At 35.1% G+C, this 18,481-nt stretch overlaps 1 protein-coding gene across 8 annotated transcripts in view; it reads right to left on the bottom strand.

The window, feature by feature from the left end:
* The window catches only part of LOC144440972 (voltage-dependent calcium channel type A subunit alpha-1-like), a 141,785-nt gene that overhangs the window by 56,876 nt on the left and 66,428 nt on the right, over positions 1-18,481 (bottom strand). For all 8 annotated transcript variants that reach the window (XM_078130457.1, XM_078130454.1, XM_078130452.1 and 5 more), the window contains exons 4-11: positions 16,634-16,739; positions 10,055-10,194; positions 6,965-7,098; positions 5,052-5,204; positions 3,473-3,657; positions 2,550-2,653; positions 1,308-1,480; positions 687-773 (exon numbers count right to left, since the gene is read on the bottom strand). In XM_078130457.1, coding sequence (XP_077986583.1) covers positions 687-773; positions 1,308-1,480; positions 2,550-2,653; positions 3,473-3,657; positions 5,052-5,204; positions 6,965-7,098; positions 10,055-10,194; positions 16,634-16,739 — 1,082 coding nt within the window. The remainder of the gene's footprint in view (positions 1-686; positions 774-1,307; positions 1,481-2,549; positions 2,654-3,472; positions 3,658-5,051; positions 5,205-6,964; positions 7,099-10,054; positions 10,195-16,633; positions 16,740-18,481) is intronic.

Genomic DNA, 18,481 nt, shown 5'->3' on the forward strand with positions numbered 1-18,481 from the left:
GTGCTTTATAAATGACTTGATTGATTGATTGATTGATTGATTGATTGATTGATTGATTGATTGATCTGCCATTGTCATAATACAAGAAAATTATTGAATTCTCCTAATTGGCAGGGTTTAAAGTTGTGAAAGAAAATTTTCACATTTTTCGTGTGAAAAAAATATCCCAAGTTTTCACTAATATTTGGGAGGTACAAGTACTACATTAGACTGACATTATTTATGTCTCAAGTAAATGAGTGCACAGTTGGTTCATGACGTACAAGAATTCATGTGAACACATCTTTTTCACTGATGAAATTTGTTATTTTGAATAAACATGTTGAAAGTAACCCTATTATGTGTGAGTGCCAGAGTAATACATACCCAGAGTATTTGTACTCCTGTGTAGTGTTTTCTACCACACTCTTCACACTATGGCTATAGAGAGCATTGCAAGCACTCATACTTTTATGAGCATAGTGCGTGAAAGTGCAGAAGAAAACACTGCAATGTCACGTGAGTTCCAGTATGGGTACCAAGGGTATTTGCATTCATGCTTGCAGTGTTTTCTGTGCACAATCACTCGCTACGCTTGTGACAGTATGGGCACAGAGAACACTGCAAGCACTTGTGCAAATACCCCGAGTACACCACACTTGCAATCACATGTCATGGGATTCTGTCACTCTTTACAATTTACTTACCATTGAAGTCTTCCTCTTCTTCTCCTGATTCTTCCTCACCATCAGCACCTATCTTCTTTTGTCTCATAGATGCTGCACGACGTCGAGCTGTAATGTTATCAGTTAGAACAAAAAAATCAAATCTGTACAACATTTCACAGTCAGCTACTGTAGTCCTGAAATAACGTGGTCTTATCTATGTTTTTCTGGATGATAATGACAAACATTGAGAGTTGACTGATGTTACAGTACCATTGTGTGCTTAGAAATAATAATTTTACAAATTTTAATAGATTTTATAAATAAATTAGGAGTCATCGTCATTGAAAAAATTCACTCAAATTAAGTTCATTCAATTGAATTGCCACTTCCCATATTTGCCAGGACCATGGACTAGATTAGTTCCAAGTGAACTATTTCCATGGTTCTCACCACAACATTTTCTTATTAGTGATATTTGTCTTTTGTATTGTTATTATCTTATATGTTTCTGGTGGAAATAAATTCAATCTGTATCTGTTAGGATACGGAAGACTGTCTCACAATTCAGCCAAAATCCTACATAATTCTTATAGTTCCACTGATAAGATAACACTGATGTGAGAACCTAGGATTGAAGCCCTGGATTATAGTTTAGTTTACCTTCTATGACTGCCTTTTCCTCCTCTGTGATTGAGTCATCTTGTAACATGACTTCTTCTGCTCGGCTTAACCATTCTAAATACCCGTTCAATTCTCTCTCTATTTGCTGTTGACGTCGTAATTTTAAAAAAGCTCTTCTATTTTCTACTCTTTCTCTTTCTTTTGCAAATTCACTAGAAGAAATCAGACATGTGATTACAATCATGTTACATGAATTTTTTTTTTTTTTTTTCCCCCAGTGTAGAAGAAGAAATGGAGAACATCTGTTCAAAGTCCAGTCAGGTTTATTTCTGATTTGGATAAACTTGATGTCAATCACTTCACATTTTCCCATAAGACGTTGCACGAAATCACCTAAAATGACCGAACACATATTACTGTATGTGCAGTAGGGCTTCTATGCAGGATATCAAAGTTCAACAAGTTACTGAGGTACTATTTTATCACCCAAAATCATACTTAGGTTGATATAAGTGTGTTAAGGGTAGAAATAAGTCTGACTGGACATTTCCTGTAACAAGACTGAATGTTAAGGTCATTTTAGGCACAAACTTACACGAAATTTAAAATTCTGACTTTCCCATTCATATGGCAATAGCATACATAAGTACTATATAGTTAAATGTAAGTCGTTTCAATTGAATCATATTGCCTTCAAGTTTGATTTCTACAACAGTTCTCAATACACTGTATTTATGACAATATAGCTTACAAGGGCCAAACCAAACGGAGTGTAAAGGGGTGTACAGCCACTACAAAGACTACACACATACTTCACAGTATTTTTGTTAAGGGTGGTAAGCAGGTAAAATCTACCTGCGTTCCCTAGTCATTTTACCAGGTTTTCCCTACCAGTATTTTTGTTAAGGGTGGTAAGCAGGTAAAATCTACCTGAGTTCCCCTGTCATTTTACCAGGGTTCCCTACCAGTGTTTTGTTAAGGGTGGTAAGCAGGTAAAATCTACCTGAGTTCCCCTGTCATTTTACCAGGGTTCCCTACCAGTGTTTTGTTAAGGGTGGTAAGCAGGTAAAATCTACCTGAGTTCCCTAGTCATTTTACAATTGTGATACATAGTATGGAAAACTTGACCAATTTTACTAAATTTCCCTCCTCTGTTACCATGGTTCCCAGACATTAACAAATACATTGCCTCCTAGGATAGGTACTTACACTGTGACAATAGTCTAAAGAGTGAAATTGGAGACCAACCGCTCTTCTAAATTGTCATGGAAATGAACTTACCCACTTAAGACACCAAGAACAAGGTTAAGCATAAAAAAGGAACCCAGGATAATAAGAGGTATAAAGTAAATCCATGTAAAACTACTACCAACTGCATCATTAGTCTGAAAATAAAGTAACAATACGTCAAATAATCAACAAATGTAATAATACATCAAATGATCTGCAAATAATGTACATTAGGTAAAACTGTATTTAAAAATTGTTCTGATAACATGACTTCAGAAAATAAGTTAGGTGGGGTTAGGATTTTATTTTATTTTACATTTTTTTTTTTTTTAACTTAAAGGCAAGATAATACTTCTGTGATAGTTTGATAAGGTGTAAAGTAAGTAAATGAAGACAGTTATGTGATTAAGAAGTGGACAAACATGTAATATGCAGGCTGTGTTGTTATAGGCTGAAATGACATCATTTCTCTCTGGAATGTGATTCTAATAAAGTAACCAAAGATATCATGGCAAAAAGATCTACACAGAAACAGAAGCAAATTGTCATAATTTTTACATTTTTTGCATGTAAAAAACGTTTAGATTCTGTGGCTTAAACTAGGGCCGGTCTGGTTATTGGAAACACACAATTTTTTTACCTCAGCTAATATACTTCAGTCGTGGCATCAACTCATATTATCATGTCATGTAACTTAAGTAAAGTGATGTACATTAACTAATTAACTTCTGTCATGCCTAAAGTTACACTGTGATGCATTTCGACTCACACCATTGTGTCATGGTATAACATACATGTAAGTAAAGTGATACACAGCTAATCTTTCTGCCATGACTAAAATTATACTGTGAGGCATATTAAAAAAGTGAAAGTTATGTGATGCAATATGTACATAGACACATACAAGTTTAATAGTCTATCAGTTGCGCTTAGCTACGCAAATCCTAATTACAAGACAAGATTAGAATACTTACGTAGTATAAAATATCTGTCCAACCTTCCATTGTAATACACTGAAACACTGTTAACATAGAGTATCCTACATTGTCAAAATTTGTAATTCCAAAATTTGGGCCTATCCAACCATCTTTGCACTCACTACCCAGAGGGCATTGCTTGCCCCTTCCACATATCGATGGTGAATCATCTGTGTATTCAGCTGTTAATAAACCAGTCAAGAAATTCAATTTATTTAATATGTTTTATCAGCTGTGAACTGATCAGCAACATATTCAGCATACGTGTATGTACTCACATAACATGTATTAAACTCACCTATAGTGATTCTGTGACAAACAGAGGTATTACAGTCTGAAGTTAAATAGAGTTTGGGGTGACTCATAAACTTTTGATTTTGCTATACGTTTCTATGGGATTCACTGACAGTACATTCTAATCATGTTGATATGTTCTTTAGTCTATCCTTTATACTAAGAGAAATAAATTCTATTCTCTTACTCAATGAGCAACTGATACATCATAAGTCATGATGCATTTTTCATGTTTTCCGAAAAAAAAACATTTCAGAACCCCCAAAAATTGAAAAGACTATGGCAATTCGTGTTAGGGGTGTTAGACAGTGTGTCCTCTAAGCCAATTTGCACATAATTTCAAGTGTTAGACATTGTGTCCTCTAAGCCAATTTGCACATATTAAATTTCCAGAGACGCACCAAAATTTGGTGTTCCCCTATCTCTTACTAGATGGTGACTCACAAGAAATGTCAGTTTTTATCATTTTGACCCACAACAACAAAATTTGGCTATCATATAGACAGCATTCTGGTATTAGAGTACAGGTTTAGGTAGTCTGTACAGTAAGCCATAAGCCTGGTAGGTGTGGCATGACAAGTTGTATCTTAAGTTACAGTATAAGACTTAGGCTGGCAGTGGTTTATTCTATGCATGGGAAACCAGTTAAGAATGCTTGGTGCAATGTATACATACACTTTGTTTTAAAAACTCACTTCAGAACTAAAAATTGAAGACAGCGACATTCATATTAGGGATCACTGGGTGTTAAGCTGTCACTCACTGGGTTATTTTATGACATGGGACATTGCAACTAAGACTTTGCCTCCAGTTATAAAAAAACACCAGGTTCAGAGACAGTAACACAGAAGATTATGTGATAACATTATCAGGATCCATGATAGTCTGTAAGGTACGCTGTGACAGGGCGCCCTCACACAATGGCATACCATACAGTCTACATCCGTGGGAGAACCATCACAATAATTTCTATCAACCGTTCAAAAGTAACTATATTTCACTGTCTAGTAAAACACAATGTTTTTAATTTTTTCAAATCAGTACTCTGGTGTTGGAATTCACACTTTTAATACCATGGCAGACAAATATATGAAATTCAATGACATGATATATCAGTCTAGGTGTTTGACTGTTTCATGAAATAATTATCTGATATTTTCAGAGCATGAAGATTTCTTTACAGTAATGTGTAAGTCAGGTTCTAAACACATCATTGAGGACCATACTTTAGGATTTGGTTCAAATGAAAACACACTCAGAAAGCAATGAAGATCTTACTCACTTGTATTAACAAGGTAACAGGTCTTGTGGAACTTGCCAAGGAAAAACTCCATTCCAGTGATGGCAAAAATGAGTATCATGAATACAATTAACAAAGCAATTTGCAATAGTGGTGCCATAGCTTTGAGAATGGACTTTAATACTACTTGAAGACCTAGAGAAATAAGATACAAGTTTAATGTTATAAGTTTGGTATAAAATACCGAATGTACTCCCTCAATACAAGATTAGCTAAAATTGTAAAGTAGTAGGGAAAAAAAGAAAACATACAGATAATTTATACAACAGATTGAATATCCATTCCACAATTAATTTTCAACATACACTTGTATGAAACAAAACAAATACGACATATTGTATGACAAACTCTCACATACAAATTGACAAACATGGTAACATTCATTCTTGACATGTACAAGTAGGTGTACAGACATTAAAAAATATTCATTCTGGCATACATTACAACATTCATCTGTCAGCATAACCTGACATATATCACAGCGTTCATCCTGGCATCAGGATACTCCTCATGACATACATCATGACACTCACTCTGACACACATAGCATTCATCCTGATATACATCATGACACTGACACGTCATAGCAATCACCCTGACACACATCATAGCATTCACCCTGACATACACATGTCACTCACTGAGATATATAAATGTATCCTGACACACCATTGCATTCACCCAGACACATCAGCGATCACACACATCATGACATTCACCAGTGTGCCCTCTAAGCCAATTTGACGCGCCATTGATGCACACAATTTCTAGTGACGCACCAAAATTTGGTGTTCCCCTATCTCTTAGTTTTTTCTCATTTTGACTCACAACAACAAAATGTTGCTATCATTAGAGGGCACACTGACATTAACTGACATACCATTGCATTCACCTTGACACACAACCTAACAGACATCATAATGACAAGTCACTCACAATAGTGAAACAACAGTGAATGTCAATCAACAGACAGACAGAGTTTGGCTGCTACTCAGACATTGCAGTCATTCCAAACATCTACTCATATGAGTTTTGACATGTGATTTCATCCCTTGGACACACCAAAATGTGACACACACAGACATCATCAAACTGTATGTCAACAATGTAATGTCAGGAATTAGCAGTATCTGTTGAGTGACAGACACTACCAGCCGGGAATCTTTTTATGCTAATGTTTGATAACAATCACAAGATATTTGATATTAAATAAAGAATGTTTTAATTTTTCAATTTAATGGATCACATATCATACATTTGGTGAATAAATATGAACTATAAATATGTGAACTATGATTATAAAAGTGTGTAAATTTATTAATATCCATGTATAATTGTGGTCAATGAGATGATGTATAGAGGCGGCTGATAAGACACTCAGTGGGTGAAACATAACATTCAAGTCTGTGGTTAGATGGGGCACTCTTGGGTAAAACACAACATTGCACTTTTGTGGTTTAATCTCAGATATAGCACACCTTTTTGGTTAACATGCAGTCATGTTGTACAGAGGGGGCAATGGGACACCCTTTGGGTAAAAAACAACACTCATGGCAAAATTTAAGCTATAGGCCATCCCTGGGTAAAATAACTATTGAATTTAAATGTGTTAGCAGGTTGTCCTGGTGGCGGTAATACACACTCTTGGGAGTGAAGCACATGTGTTGTTCACACACACACACACACACACACACACACACACACACACACACACACACACACATACATACTTGTGACACAACATTCTGCTATTTCACTTCACACTACACTAACAATTACAATGGTGACAACTGATGTAGACACCAAATTAGATAAACTGTCAATGAGAATGCAACAAATAAAGACACCAAAATGATCATATACATACATGCACTGGTTATCTTGCTCATACTTACTGGGAATACCAGAAACTAATTTTAGTGGTCGCAGAACTCTTACAGCTCGGAGTGTCCGGAAGTCCACTTTGTCACTGCCTCCTCCAGAAGAAGGTTGGCCCTCTTTCGTGATATCATTTATATAGGATACAATTCTGAAAGCACATGCATAAGGGTATAGGGAAAACACTATGAAAACTAGTGGGATTGACTACGAGAAAGGTGGGAGAGATTGCTGGCTTACTGAACCTTACAACTAAAGGTTTCTCCCCATTGTGGTATATTAGATTCTTGTTATTTTTTATCTGACATATCGTTGTACAGACATCATCAGGATTAGAACACAAAGAAATCACAAACGTAGATGTCTGTACAATGACAGTTTATCTTACCTTATTTGTAACTTGACCTCTGGACAACATTATTATAGCATCCATGGTGTCAAAAATTGTGTCAATGCTCTCAAAATTTGAATAAATTGTGGCAGATTTGTCAATTTTAAAATGTGATATGAAAATATGGATATAACGCATTATAATAAATGTATACTGGGTATATTTATGTTTCAATATCAGTGATGAATTTCAGATTTGAGGAAACAATGCCAGAGTTTTCAAGTCACAAATATGGGTATTCCTAAAAGGATGTCGACCTATTTTATTAGGGGTCCATCTAGAGGCTTTGTTAGTAGGTAGCTGGTAAAGCAGGCAAAAGTATGACTGGGTACAGAGTTATATCAGGGAAAACTGGCAGAGCAACTGTTGAATTTGTCCAGGCAGTTTTCAACTTACTTTCAAAACCAGATACCAATTTTAAAGGTCTTAGTACCCTGATGGCTCGGAGAGCTGGATTTTCAAACAGTGGGATCTTAAAGGTATTTAGCACTCTGACAGAACGAAGCATGAAAGAGGCAAGAAAAAAATGAAAACAATGAATGGAAGTGTGAAAACATAACAATGAGAAGCAAAGCAAGAGTACAAAACCATGGAGTTGAAATGAGCTGTGAAACTGTATCATGTATTAAACTTATTGTGGTGACTGTGATAAAACTGAAAGTTATACCAGATATGTGCAGCTTATTTGTATTTAAAAGCAAAGTAAGGCAAACCATGATGGTGCATAAATTAGAAATGATTTTGTTAAAACATTGAATATTACGTGAAAGGCCTTAGCTGTTTGATTGTGATACCCACTTTTTACCAAAAGAGATTATTTGTTTTCCATTTACAATAATCCAAAACTATAATATAAACATATCAAATGGTTGCCCAACTACATTAATGTGATGTGATGATAGAAAGTAGGTTTTATAGAAGTAGAAACTAAAATTGTTACGCCAGTCTCTTGGCATTGCCTTAATATTCAATATTTGTTCATATGTATCTATGGGTCCCAAAACAGTACCAGCAATAAGAACTGTGCAATATCATAATAAAACCCACCGTATGATATGCAAATAAGATACATGTAATCGAAGAAAAATTTGCTGTAAAAAAAATTATTATTGTATGAAAAAATCTTTTAATACTCCCCAGGCGTTTATAGTGAAAATGGTGGAAGAGCATTACCAAATCTTTGTGATTCTTTTCCTATGTAAATTTTATATAATGTCTACATCAATGATTTCTTGATGCACACTGACTGATAAACTTATAAGGTATTCTAATATAATTTGTCACTTAATACTGCATCAACTACATCAGATATTAAGAAATAGAAAAATTTCCTGTATGTCATTGGATCAACTAATCATAGATATTACATCAGGATATGGGTTCGTTTTTGTCTGCTTTGGCTCACTAGTACATAGTCATTTTTATAAAAAGGAAAAAAGTGTCATTGTCTACAGTGTCTAGCTGACTAGAAGCGTAATATGAAACTTCTTTTGAGTAAAGCCTAACACGAATTCCATACAAATATTTGCTATTCATTGACTTTACACATATATGAGATAACATATACGCTCAGACCAATCAGGACCAGGCGAGGGCATAGACCCTACGGTCTATGGCGAGGGTTATGTCGAAATTAGCGGACGGAGTGAACTGTATTTAGATACGCGGTTGTAGACACTGCACATACATTCTTCTGTCCTGTGATATGTTTAGTACCAATGGTTGGATACAAAATCAACAATAACAACAGATTCATGTCTTTCACCAACCTGCCTTACTCTTACATTTGTTCCTGTTTCAAACGTGTAGTGTAATGACACATGTGATTGTTTGTACTTCCGCGTACAGAGAGAGACGACACTCCGAGCTCCCATGGAAGTACCACCCACCCGCATGCATGACCATCCATGCAGTGCGTTCGGAGTGGGGATGTTCACATTCGTAGTCGCTCATCCGGCTAGCGCTCCAACAATGATTTAATTTTGTGTCCATACTTTGTTATGCATTAATGAATTTAGGTTACGAGCACAGTTTACGATTTGAACGTTGCCGCGTTTTTGTAGACTAGACGCTGTGCTGATCCCTTGAACTAGAAAAAACTCTAAGAGCACATACTTTACCCCATATTTCGCTGGGTTGTACGCGTGTTTATGTCGCCAAGTCATTTCTAATTGCCTTAGGTAGGACAAACACCACACAAAACAGTAAATTGCCAACGTGTTGTTATAAAATCACATCCCGACGCCACTTCGTCGTCCGTCTTTATGTAACCGGAAGTAGACAATACATAAACTTAAATCCTATTGGTTGCCACCAGTCTTACACGGCGTAGAAACTAATGTAGTTCCTGATTGGTCTGAAGTTCAGACAGGGCCACGCGCCTGTTGTAACTTCATTCCTAGCTAACTTACTTATACCTTATGTTTACGACATGAACTCTACAGCTCATCCCTTTGATGTTTCTCAAAGAAAAAATTATGACAATTCGTAACTAAGATTTAAACACACACCGGAAAACAGCATTCTCGATTCAGACCAACTCAGATAACTTGAAAACCAAGTGATACTTTGACTATAGTGATACATAGATAGTGTAGGACTATTTGTATAAATCCAGGAAGAACCAGCCCCGCCTTTCCCTCCCCATTACAAGGAATAGAAATGAAAGCAAATGGTGGGCTCCTGAGGCCCAAAGAAAGGTTCCAAGAAAACTTACCCAGAAATGACTACTATGAAATCCATGATGTTCCAGCCGTTCCGAAGATACGACCCTGGATGCATTATTAATCCTAACGCTACCACTTTTATACATAATTCAAAGCAGAAAATTACTAAAAAGTATATCTCTGTTTCCTCCTGTAAATAGAAAAATAAAGGGGGAAATGACCGAGTTAAAATGGAATCACTTGTTAGATCACATTGTCAGTATGCGTTCAAGTATACTATTGACGGCTCATTGCCCATTACTCAATAAGGCAATTACCTTAGTTCATCATGGCACTTGCATACCATTCTTATCACCATGATCACACAACGTATCCGTCTCTCTATCAACATTCGTGTATGTGTTGGGGGGGGGGGTCTGTCTGTCTGTCTGTCTGTCTGTCTGTCTGTCTGTCTGTCTGTCTGTCTGTCTGCTTGTGTCTGTCTGTGTGTTACTGCCTGAAGACCTCGCTCTGATCTGATATAATCTAATCCAATCCACCATTGCATTCATTCATTCATTCATTCATTCATTCATTCATTCATTCATTCATTCATTCATTCATTCATTCATTCATTCATTCATTCATTCATTTGTGGCGCGTTTCGTTAGTTCTGTCAGTATTACTCTCATTGTTGTCTATTGATATCATCTGGCCACGTCATCATCTACTTTAGAGAAACTTCATCTTTTCCATATAATTGGACCCGTTCATTTATCGATCTGAGGGCGTTTTGGTCGTTTTGTTAATGATTCCCCGCATTACATATCGCCATTAAGTTAGTACCAACTGGATGTGGTAGTAGAGTTATTTGATCAACTAGTCCAGTGAACCGAAAAGGTGACAACTATAGATGATGAGACTTTATTTTCTTGATTAATATCAAGTTATATTTGTATCCCGTATTGACCTTGGCCCTACTAAAATGGTTCACTAATTACTCACTCAAATGATAAACACATCTTAGCAATTATTTGCAAGTAAATACAACATCCATATTTTACATATTTTCTGAAAAGAATGGTGGTTTCAAAGATGGCCTAAATTTCTTTACAAATTTCAATGTTATGTAGTTTGACATTCGGTTGAGAATTATTTGAAATGGCGTCAACTGAAAAAAAAATACTTCTCTGATAATGATTTGATGAACACATCGAAATACATAAAACGTAATGTCGATGGAGATTGAGAAACAGACAACACGGGCTTGTACAATTCCACCGACTTGCTAATGTTTATTAAATCGCGGTGATCGTGAATAGAACAGAAACAATGCATTAAACATTATCATGATCATATTATGACGATTAAGCTTACATAGAATTAAAAATAATATCAAATTTACTTATTTATGGTAGAATATTATGATAATTCACAAAGCATCTGTTGTTATTTCTTTTGTTACTATTGTTTGTTAGCTTTTCATCTGTTAGAAATCACCTTGACATTTGACTGTGCAAGGAAGAACGTCGAAAAACGTGTAGAGATATCCACACAATGTGAAAGTTACACTGCTACGATACGCTGCATGCACATTCAGCCATATTTAAAGAGTTATTTTTTATACTGTTGCTACAAGTCCTGTCTTAATTTGTTTTAATTGTCACTGTTTGAGTTTAATTTGGGTGTCTGCGCTTATTAATTACTTATACAAATTACCGTCGTCTAGTTCTATTATAGTGGAATGAGTGCTTATTAAAAAGAAAGGGGGGAAATGGTCCATTGTCGCCTTACTCAAAGCCTCTAAGTTGGGGGGTCTGACAATTTCAACTCCGCATATTGTTGAACCTTACAAATATTACAGCCTCGGGTCACGTGTGTGTCATATGATCAATCTCAATAATAATGACTTGGATACGTTGTGAAGGTATTCAGGTCACGTGTTCATTCTGAGCAGGTGCATATCTACATTCCTCCTATGCCTCTAGAGTTTGTCGACTCTCTATCGGTCACAAATAATTGCCTAGAATTACCCTGGTTGTTAACCACGTGTTTTACCCAGAACAGACCTCTCAAATAGCAACAACGAATGGGTGTTTCCTAAGTTAACATAAACAGTGTAGACATGACTATTTCGCATATTTTGAACAAAAAAAATGCAAAAACATCGATTACATGCTGAATGAAGACTATAGATATTACTGTTATCAAACATAGTGTTGTCACAACATTGCATGTCAAGTCAATTCAAAAGCGCCTTCTGCCATTCATTACATTTTTACCCCTTCGAATAAATTTATGAAATTTTCATTTATGTGACATAAACTCGACAGACATTGCCGGCGTTTTGACAAAACAGAACACCGGTGTCATTAACTGTAGGTCGAAATAAGCTTTTGGAGATCGTGACGTTGTAATGGTTTAGTTGATTGCAAAACTATTCTGTAGCCTATATACATTTTTAGAATTATGAAATCAGTGTGTATTTATAGGTTCCTTCTTTTCTGGGAATACACTAAATCAAATTATATTCAAATTCAATTTCAAGCAACTAAAGGAAGAATTGGGATATATTTTGTCCAACTGTCCGAACGATGTACACTTTTATTTATCAAGCCATTATTACGTGATGACGAGTATACATATTAATGAGTACCCTCGAATATAAATATATATTATAAAACAATTCTAGCGGGTTAATGAATACACACGACGGCAACACGTATACATGCTTGTAAAGAATACCTCTATCATGCTTTAAAAAATGTGTAGTTTTATTTTCAAAGTAGGGCGATTTTCTAATAACCATATAACTCCTCGGATGCTATTCGGTTTTTTTCATTGAAACAATAGATTATATTGGAATGATTTGTAAGGCTAAAATGTGAAATGTGCTGCTTGCGACAATACAGGTGTGTCTCGTTAACGTTCATCCATTAATATTTTCCATAATAAATATTATCAAGGATTGGCGCCATTTTGAGGTAAAGACGGTTTCTATTTGATTGGAATAATATATAGCACAAGATGGGTGGAAAATAGAGCATATGATGTAGTGTGCCAGTGTCATGTTGAAACCCCAGTAGTATCATTTATCAACTATGCAAATGAGTCTCTGATAGGGGAGGAAAATAGCAGGGGCCACATGAGGGGTATGAACTGAAACGTTTCATCTTCAACATCAAATATTTATATGTTCATATAATTTTCAAAATATCCTGATAGAAAAAATATATATTATTTATGTTACCCTAGTCGACACCGTATCAAGATGTTTAGGAACTTTCACCGAAATACTAGTATGTCAAGCATTCCAATGTGAAAGAATGAATATATCGGCTGATGAGGATTGTATTCAAGATGGCGCCGGGGGCTTGTGTTGGGGTTTACATACGATGGTTTAATATATGTATAAATACACAGATATATATGAGGGTACGGTTTCCCGAAATAAAACGTAATGCAAATTTGATTATTTTTATTTTGTTGGCCTAGGCGATGAAAATTACGCGTGTAGCCAGCTTTAAGACAGGAATCGGCCATTTTATATGCTACAAATACCTTCAGTTAATAGTCTGGTGGACAAAAATTCGACATCGCAGGATATTAAATATATGGGCAGCGGAACGTGGCTATTGTAATACTAAACACTAGAGTACATTCATGGCTTTATTTACGTGTCTATGAGAATCTTCACATCAAAACAAATAATTAATTTCAGGTCTTCTAATTGATGCATTTTATCAAGCTAATTATCTGAACCTAGATATCACCTAATAGTAAAAAACTACTGATTATGCTCGCCATTAGTAACATCAAGTGTGATTTTTCGAAATAATTGTTTAATAGATATGTCTGACGTTTATGTTTGAAGTATTGGCCTTTTACAAGTACTCAATGAAATGAGCCGTGTGTGATAATTTTCTACGGCACTTGTCCTTGATAAGTTGTCGTTAATCATGTAGACGGTAATAGCTCATGGACCAAGACAGAACCAGGTGTTAAAACAATGTTCATACCCACAAATCGTGTTTTTATATATAACCACATAGCAAGGAGGAAGTTAAATCCGAAAATTGAAGACATGACAGGAATATACCGGTCAAGGCATATTTTTGTTTTCGAAATACACTTCATTAGATTAAATATCGGCTTTACAATTATAAAATTATATTTGCATCGCTTGATCAAGCATAAGTATAATATTATTTGAGTTTTTTGTCAACTCGTATTATTTATTTTATCTCCACAGATTGTCTGTCCAACCGACCGCTCACAACAGTTTCTCACCGGCGGATGTTCTAACGTTATTAGCCGTAGACGTACATAAATTGGCGTCGACATTCTCGTTAAGGAAACTGTATACATGAAATTTTACATTTCAAACATTTTATCGTAAAAACACACACATATGTTGTTTAATCAAGGTGTTTTCAGGTGAAGACATGTCAAAGTAGTTCTCAAGGGGAATGTATGATAACGAACGGACTTCATCACACACACATCTATGAATAACAATGAGTTGTATTTGCCATTCCTAATACACCATAGAACACATCGAGACATTGAAACATAATACATTTATATTTAGGAAGATTGTGTGTTTGTGTGTGTGTGTGTGTGTGTGTGTGTGTGTGTGTGTGTGTGTGTGTGTGTGTGTGTGTGTGTGTGTGTGCGTGCGCGGGGGGGGGGTCACAAATACCCCCAAAAGTGTGAATGTGTTATTCGAATCCAGCACTCATGAAGAAATTTTATGTCATCACATCAACGCCCTTGTTTTATTTGTTTAAATATTGCTAGTGTTATCCTTAACTTGTTTGCTAATGTGTTTAGTTCCACACAATGGTTTATATGTTGTGCTGAGCGATGATTGCTCATTTATTAGCGACAGAAGTTAGTTGCCAACCTACACGTACGCAATGGTTTGGAGAATCAAACGTAATGGCTTGAATTCGACTTATAAGTATAAGTATAAGTACGTGTGCTGGCAAACTGCTTTTAAAAATTAATCAATTTGTTGCCAATGTCTGTCATTTAACGAAGAATCATATTTCTGTGTATTTGGTACCAGAAAAAAGAATCATTCTTTTAGTAATTAAAACAATACATCTTTCTATACCTTCAGACACTTATCAATTTCTTTGAGTATGTACTTTACGTGAATATTTGAATATATGTTTTGTATGCAGGGTCATCTCTCGAGGGTCACCCTCACAAGGATTGGCCTCTCAATTTAAAATATATAATCATTCGTGTCAGTTGACACTTCAATTTATATTCCATCGGCGACAGCATAGCTAATATTGACTGAATTTTCTCTATTATCGTCCTCCCTGGCTTATCGAGGGGTTGGACTGAGGACTATCGGGTGATATAACAGTATGTATTCAATTTTCATAGGCATTGACCTTTATTGTTGACCTTGAAACGTATGAAGAGGAATGTAATGATCTACCTCGTGAATTAAAGTATATTATACATAATATACAAACCAAGTGGGATACTAGAATTGAGTGATTCATATGAACTTTGTTCAAATCAAGAGGGATATTAGAATTGAGTGATTCATATGGACTTTCTTCAAATCAAATGGGATATTCGAATTGAGTGATTCATATGGATTTGTTCAAATCAAGAGGGATATTACGACTAAGTTTTTTGTAGACTTTTTCAAATCAAGTGTGATATATCCCAATGAAATCCCTACTATTGGTTTCCGCGTGAATTATTAACGCCTGTTTATAATAACTCCGTTAGATACTAGTAAGTTACTAGTAAAGTGGTGGACCCACTGTCACAGTCCTAGTTATTGTTGCCAACTCTTACATTAAGTATTTCATATACTCTATCGTCGACAATTTTGTTTCTCTATTTGATTAAAGAGATGACATTCCGTGTCGAATTTTTACAACAACATTTATCTTATGTGATGTCATACATAATTTACAAATATTTTAAATTATGGATACCTTATTTCTAGTCAGAACATAAATGTAATTATATTTGAATTAGAAAGGGAAATTACACATGCATATTTGTGGATGATTAATAAAAACATTGCTATCAGAGTAATGAATTTGTGTGTGATGTCATGTGTGCATGATAAGTTACTAATCAATCAATCAATCAATCAATCAATAAATCAATCAATCAATCAATCAACCAATTAATTAATTAATTAATTAGGTAATCAATCAATCAATTAACCAATAAATCGACCATTCATTCAATCATTCATTCATTCATTCATTCAATCAATCAATCAATCAACCAATCAACCAACCAATCAATCAATTAATCAATCAATCAATCAATCAATCAATCAATCAATCAATCAACCAATCAATCAATCAATCAATCAATCAATCAATCAATCAATCAATCAATCAATCAATCAATCAATCAATCAATCAATCAATCAATCAATCAATCAATCAATCAATCAATCAATCAATCAATCAATCAATCAATCAATTTTCAGTGGTACTATGCAAAAACAGATCAGATGAGGTCGCCTCGTAGTTACGATATGCATACATCCTGCCCAGTCTATGTAGTACCATTTTTTAGGTATACATACATTCAAATGTCCATTACATTTTCAATATCTTTTAGCCTGTGTTAGACAACAAGAATGCAACATTACTTACCAAGCCTAGTGATAGCGGTGTCTTGTCTTCCTTTGGCAAATGATCCTCCAAGGCTAGTACTACACAATTGGCGATGATCGTTGACAAAATAAGATATTCAAATGGAGTAACAAGCAGTTAAGGATAATATCGTCAAAGGCAATAGTACGAAATAAAAACTTAATTAAAAAAATTATAAAAGAAAGGAAGCAGTTATGACCGAAAACACGATTAGAAAAAGGGACATTATCATTTTAAAAAACGTCTTTGTGGGAATTAAGTATTTGTATTCTTACATTCTGATCGTGAAGCAATGAAAAAAAAGGTTTTTAAAAAGTGAGCAAAATTCCCAAAATAAATGGTCTAATGTTGATATGTTGCCTAACTTGTAAATAGACCATCTTGATCATAAAAAATGCGTTAAATTGCAAGTGCGCCAAATTCCCTTTGAATTCTTGTAAACTTTCAGTGTAAATCATTACTTTTCACAAAGAATTACGCATGTTTCGAAGTTGTTCGCAGAGCTTTTCCAAGTTTTAATTAACAGAATAGCGACATTTCTTGTTGTGGTTATAGGAACTTATCTGTTAAGAATTGCTTGTAGATATATAATTATGTCGAAGTACTGTGGAGTGGACAACGCTGAGTACAATAGCCACATCTCTTTTAAACATTCTCGCAAACCAGAGTTGTTATTTCTTCAGCGATACTGTGAAATAACTTCTTGGACGGTGCCGTAAAAGAAGATGTGGTTTACGGCGATGTTCTAAAAGTGTCGTTCCAAAATCATGCTTAGAAGTAAATCGAGAAGAAAACTATAAAATCTGTATATAGCTCAGTTTTGTTTTTAGAGCTCGATACTACTCATTTTCTGTGCAATAGCTAAAACTGACTCCTTGCTGTGCCCTATAACATGAACATAGCATATTTTATTTCCAGCGATTATTTACTACTACAACAATATTGTAAATATAAGCAAACACGGCTGTTTTAATCGAATCAGTGGACAGATAATAGAATTCATGTAATAATTTTAGATTTATGCATTGGAAGAGAATTGAAAATGAGGTACATTGGAAAAAAACATCGTGTATAAAAAATGTACATTTCTTATGTGCATACTGCGATATATCACACACACAAGGAAAGTGGGTACGCGGACCACAGATAGGTAGAATTAATAGAAGATTTGCAATATATCACACACAAAAGGAAAGCAGGTAGCTACATGGCCCGCACAGATAGGCAGAATTACTTGAAGATTTGTAACATTTTGCCTTTGAGGGTCTATTAAGATAACAACTGGCAATAATAATACATGTAGTGTCTTCACGCGTTGAAGTCTCCTTTAAGACACGAGTCACATTATAATCATAGATTCTACATGAAAATAACTAGGATAAAAAGGAAGTCAAGCCTTAAATTGTGAACGCACATTGTTCTCACCCTAACAAATGAGTCGAATTTCTAAATGATTCAATTATCTTCTGAACTATTTCAGCAGCAGGGCCATCCTCTGAACTAACTACTCACAGACTCAAATGCAGAAAAGAAGTTGGAGTTGACTGGTCAGTATTGTAATATGAGGGTCAATATACACACGTGTCTGAGTGGCAAAAAATCTTGAGGAGTTACCAGACTTTCAGAAACCTGATATTATTATAACTACACTGGAGTAGGTCAATGACATAAAAGATCGTAAACACTTAGCAAATTGAATGTTGAATATTACATAGTTGCTATTTTGATTAGAGATACTGCTTCCTCGCTCCATTCTACATATTTTCTATTCGATTTGATTCCAAACACAATAGCTTTCAATAACAACACAATTTGACATTTAACCTCTGCTATTGTATAGAAGGAAAT

This window comes from Glandiceps talaboti, chromosome 10, assembly GCF_964340395.1.
Source record: "Glandiceps talaboti chromosome 10, keGlaTala1.1, whole genome shotgun sequence".
Classification (NCBI taxonomy): domain Eukaryota; kingdom Metazoa; phylum Hemichordata; class Enteropneusta; family Spengelidae; genus Glandiceps; species Glandiceps talaboti.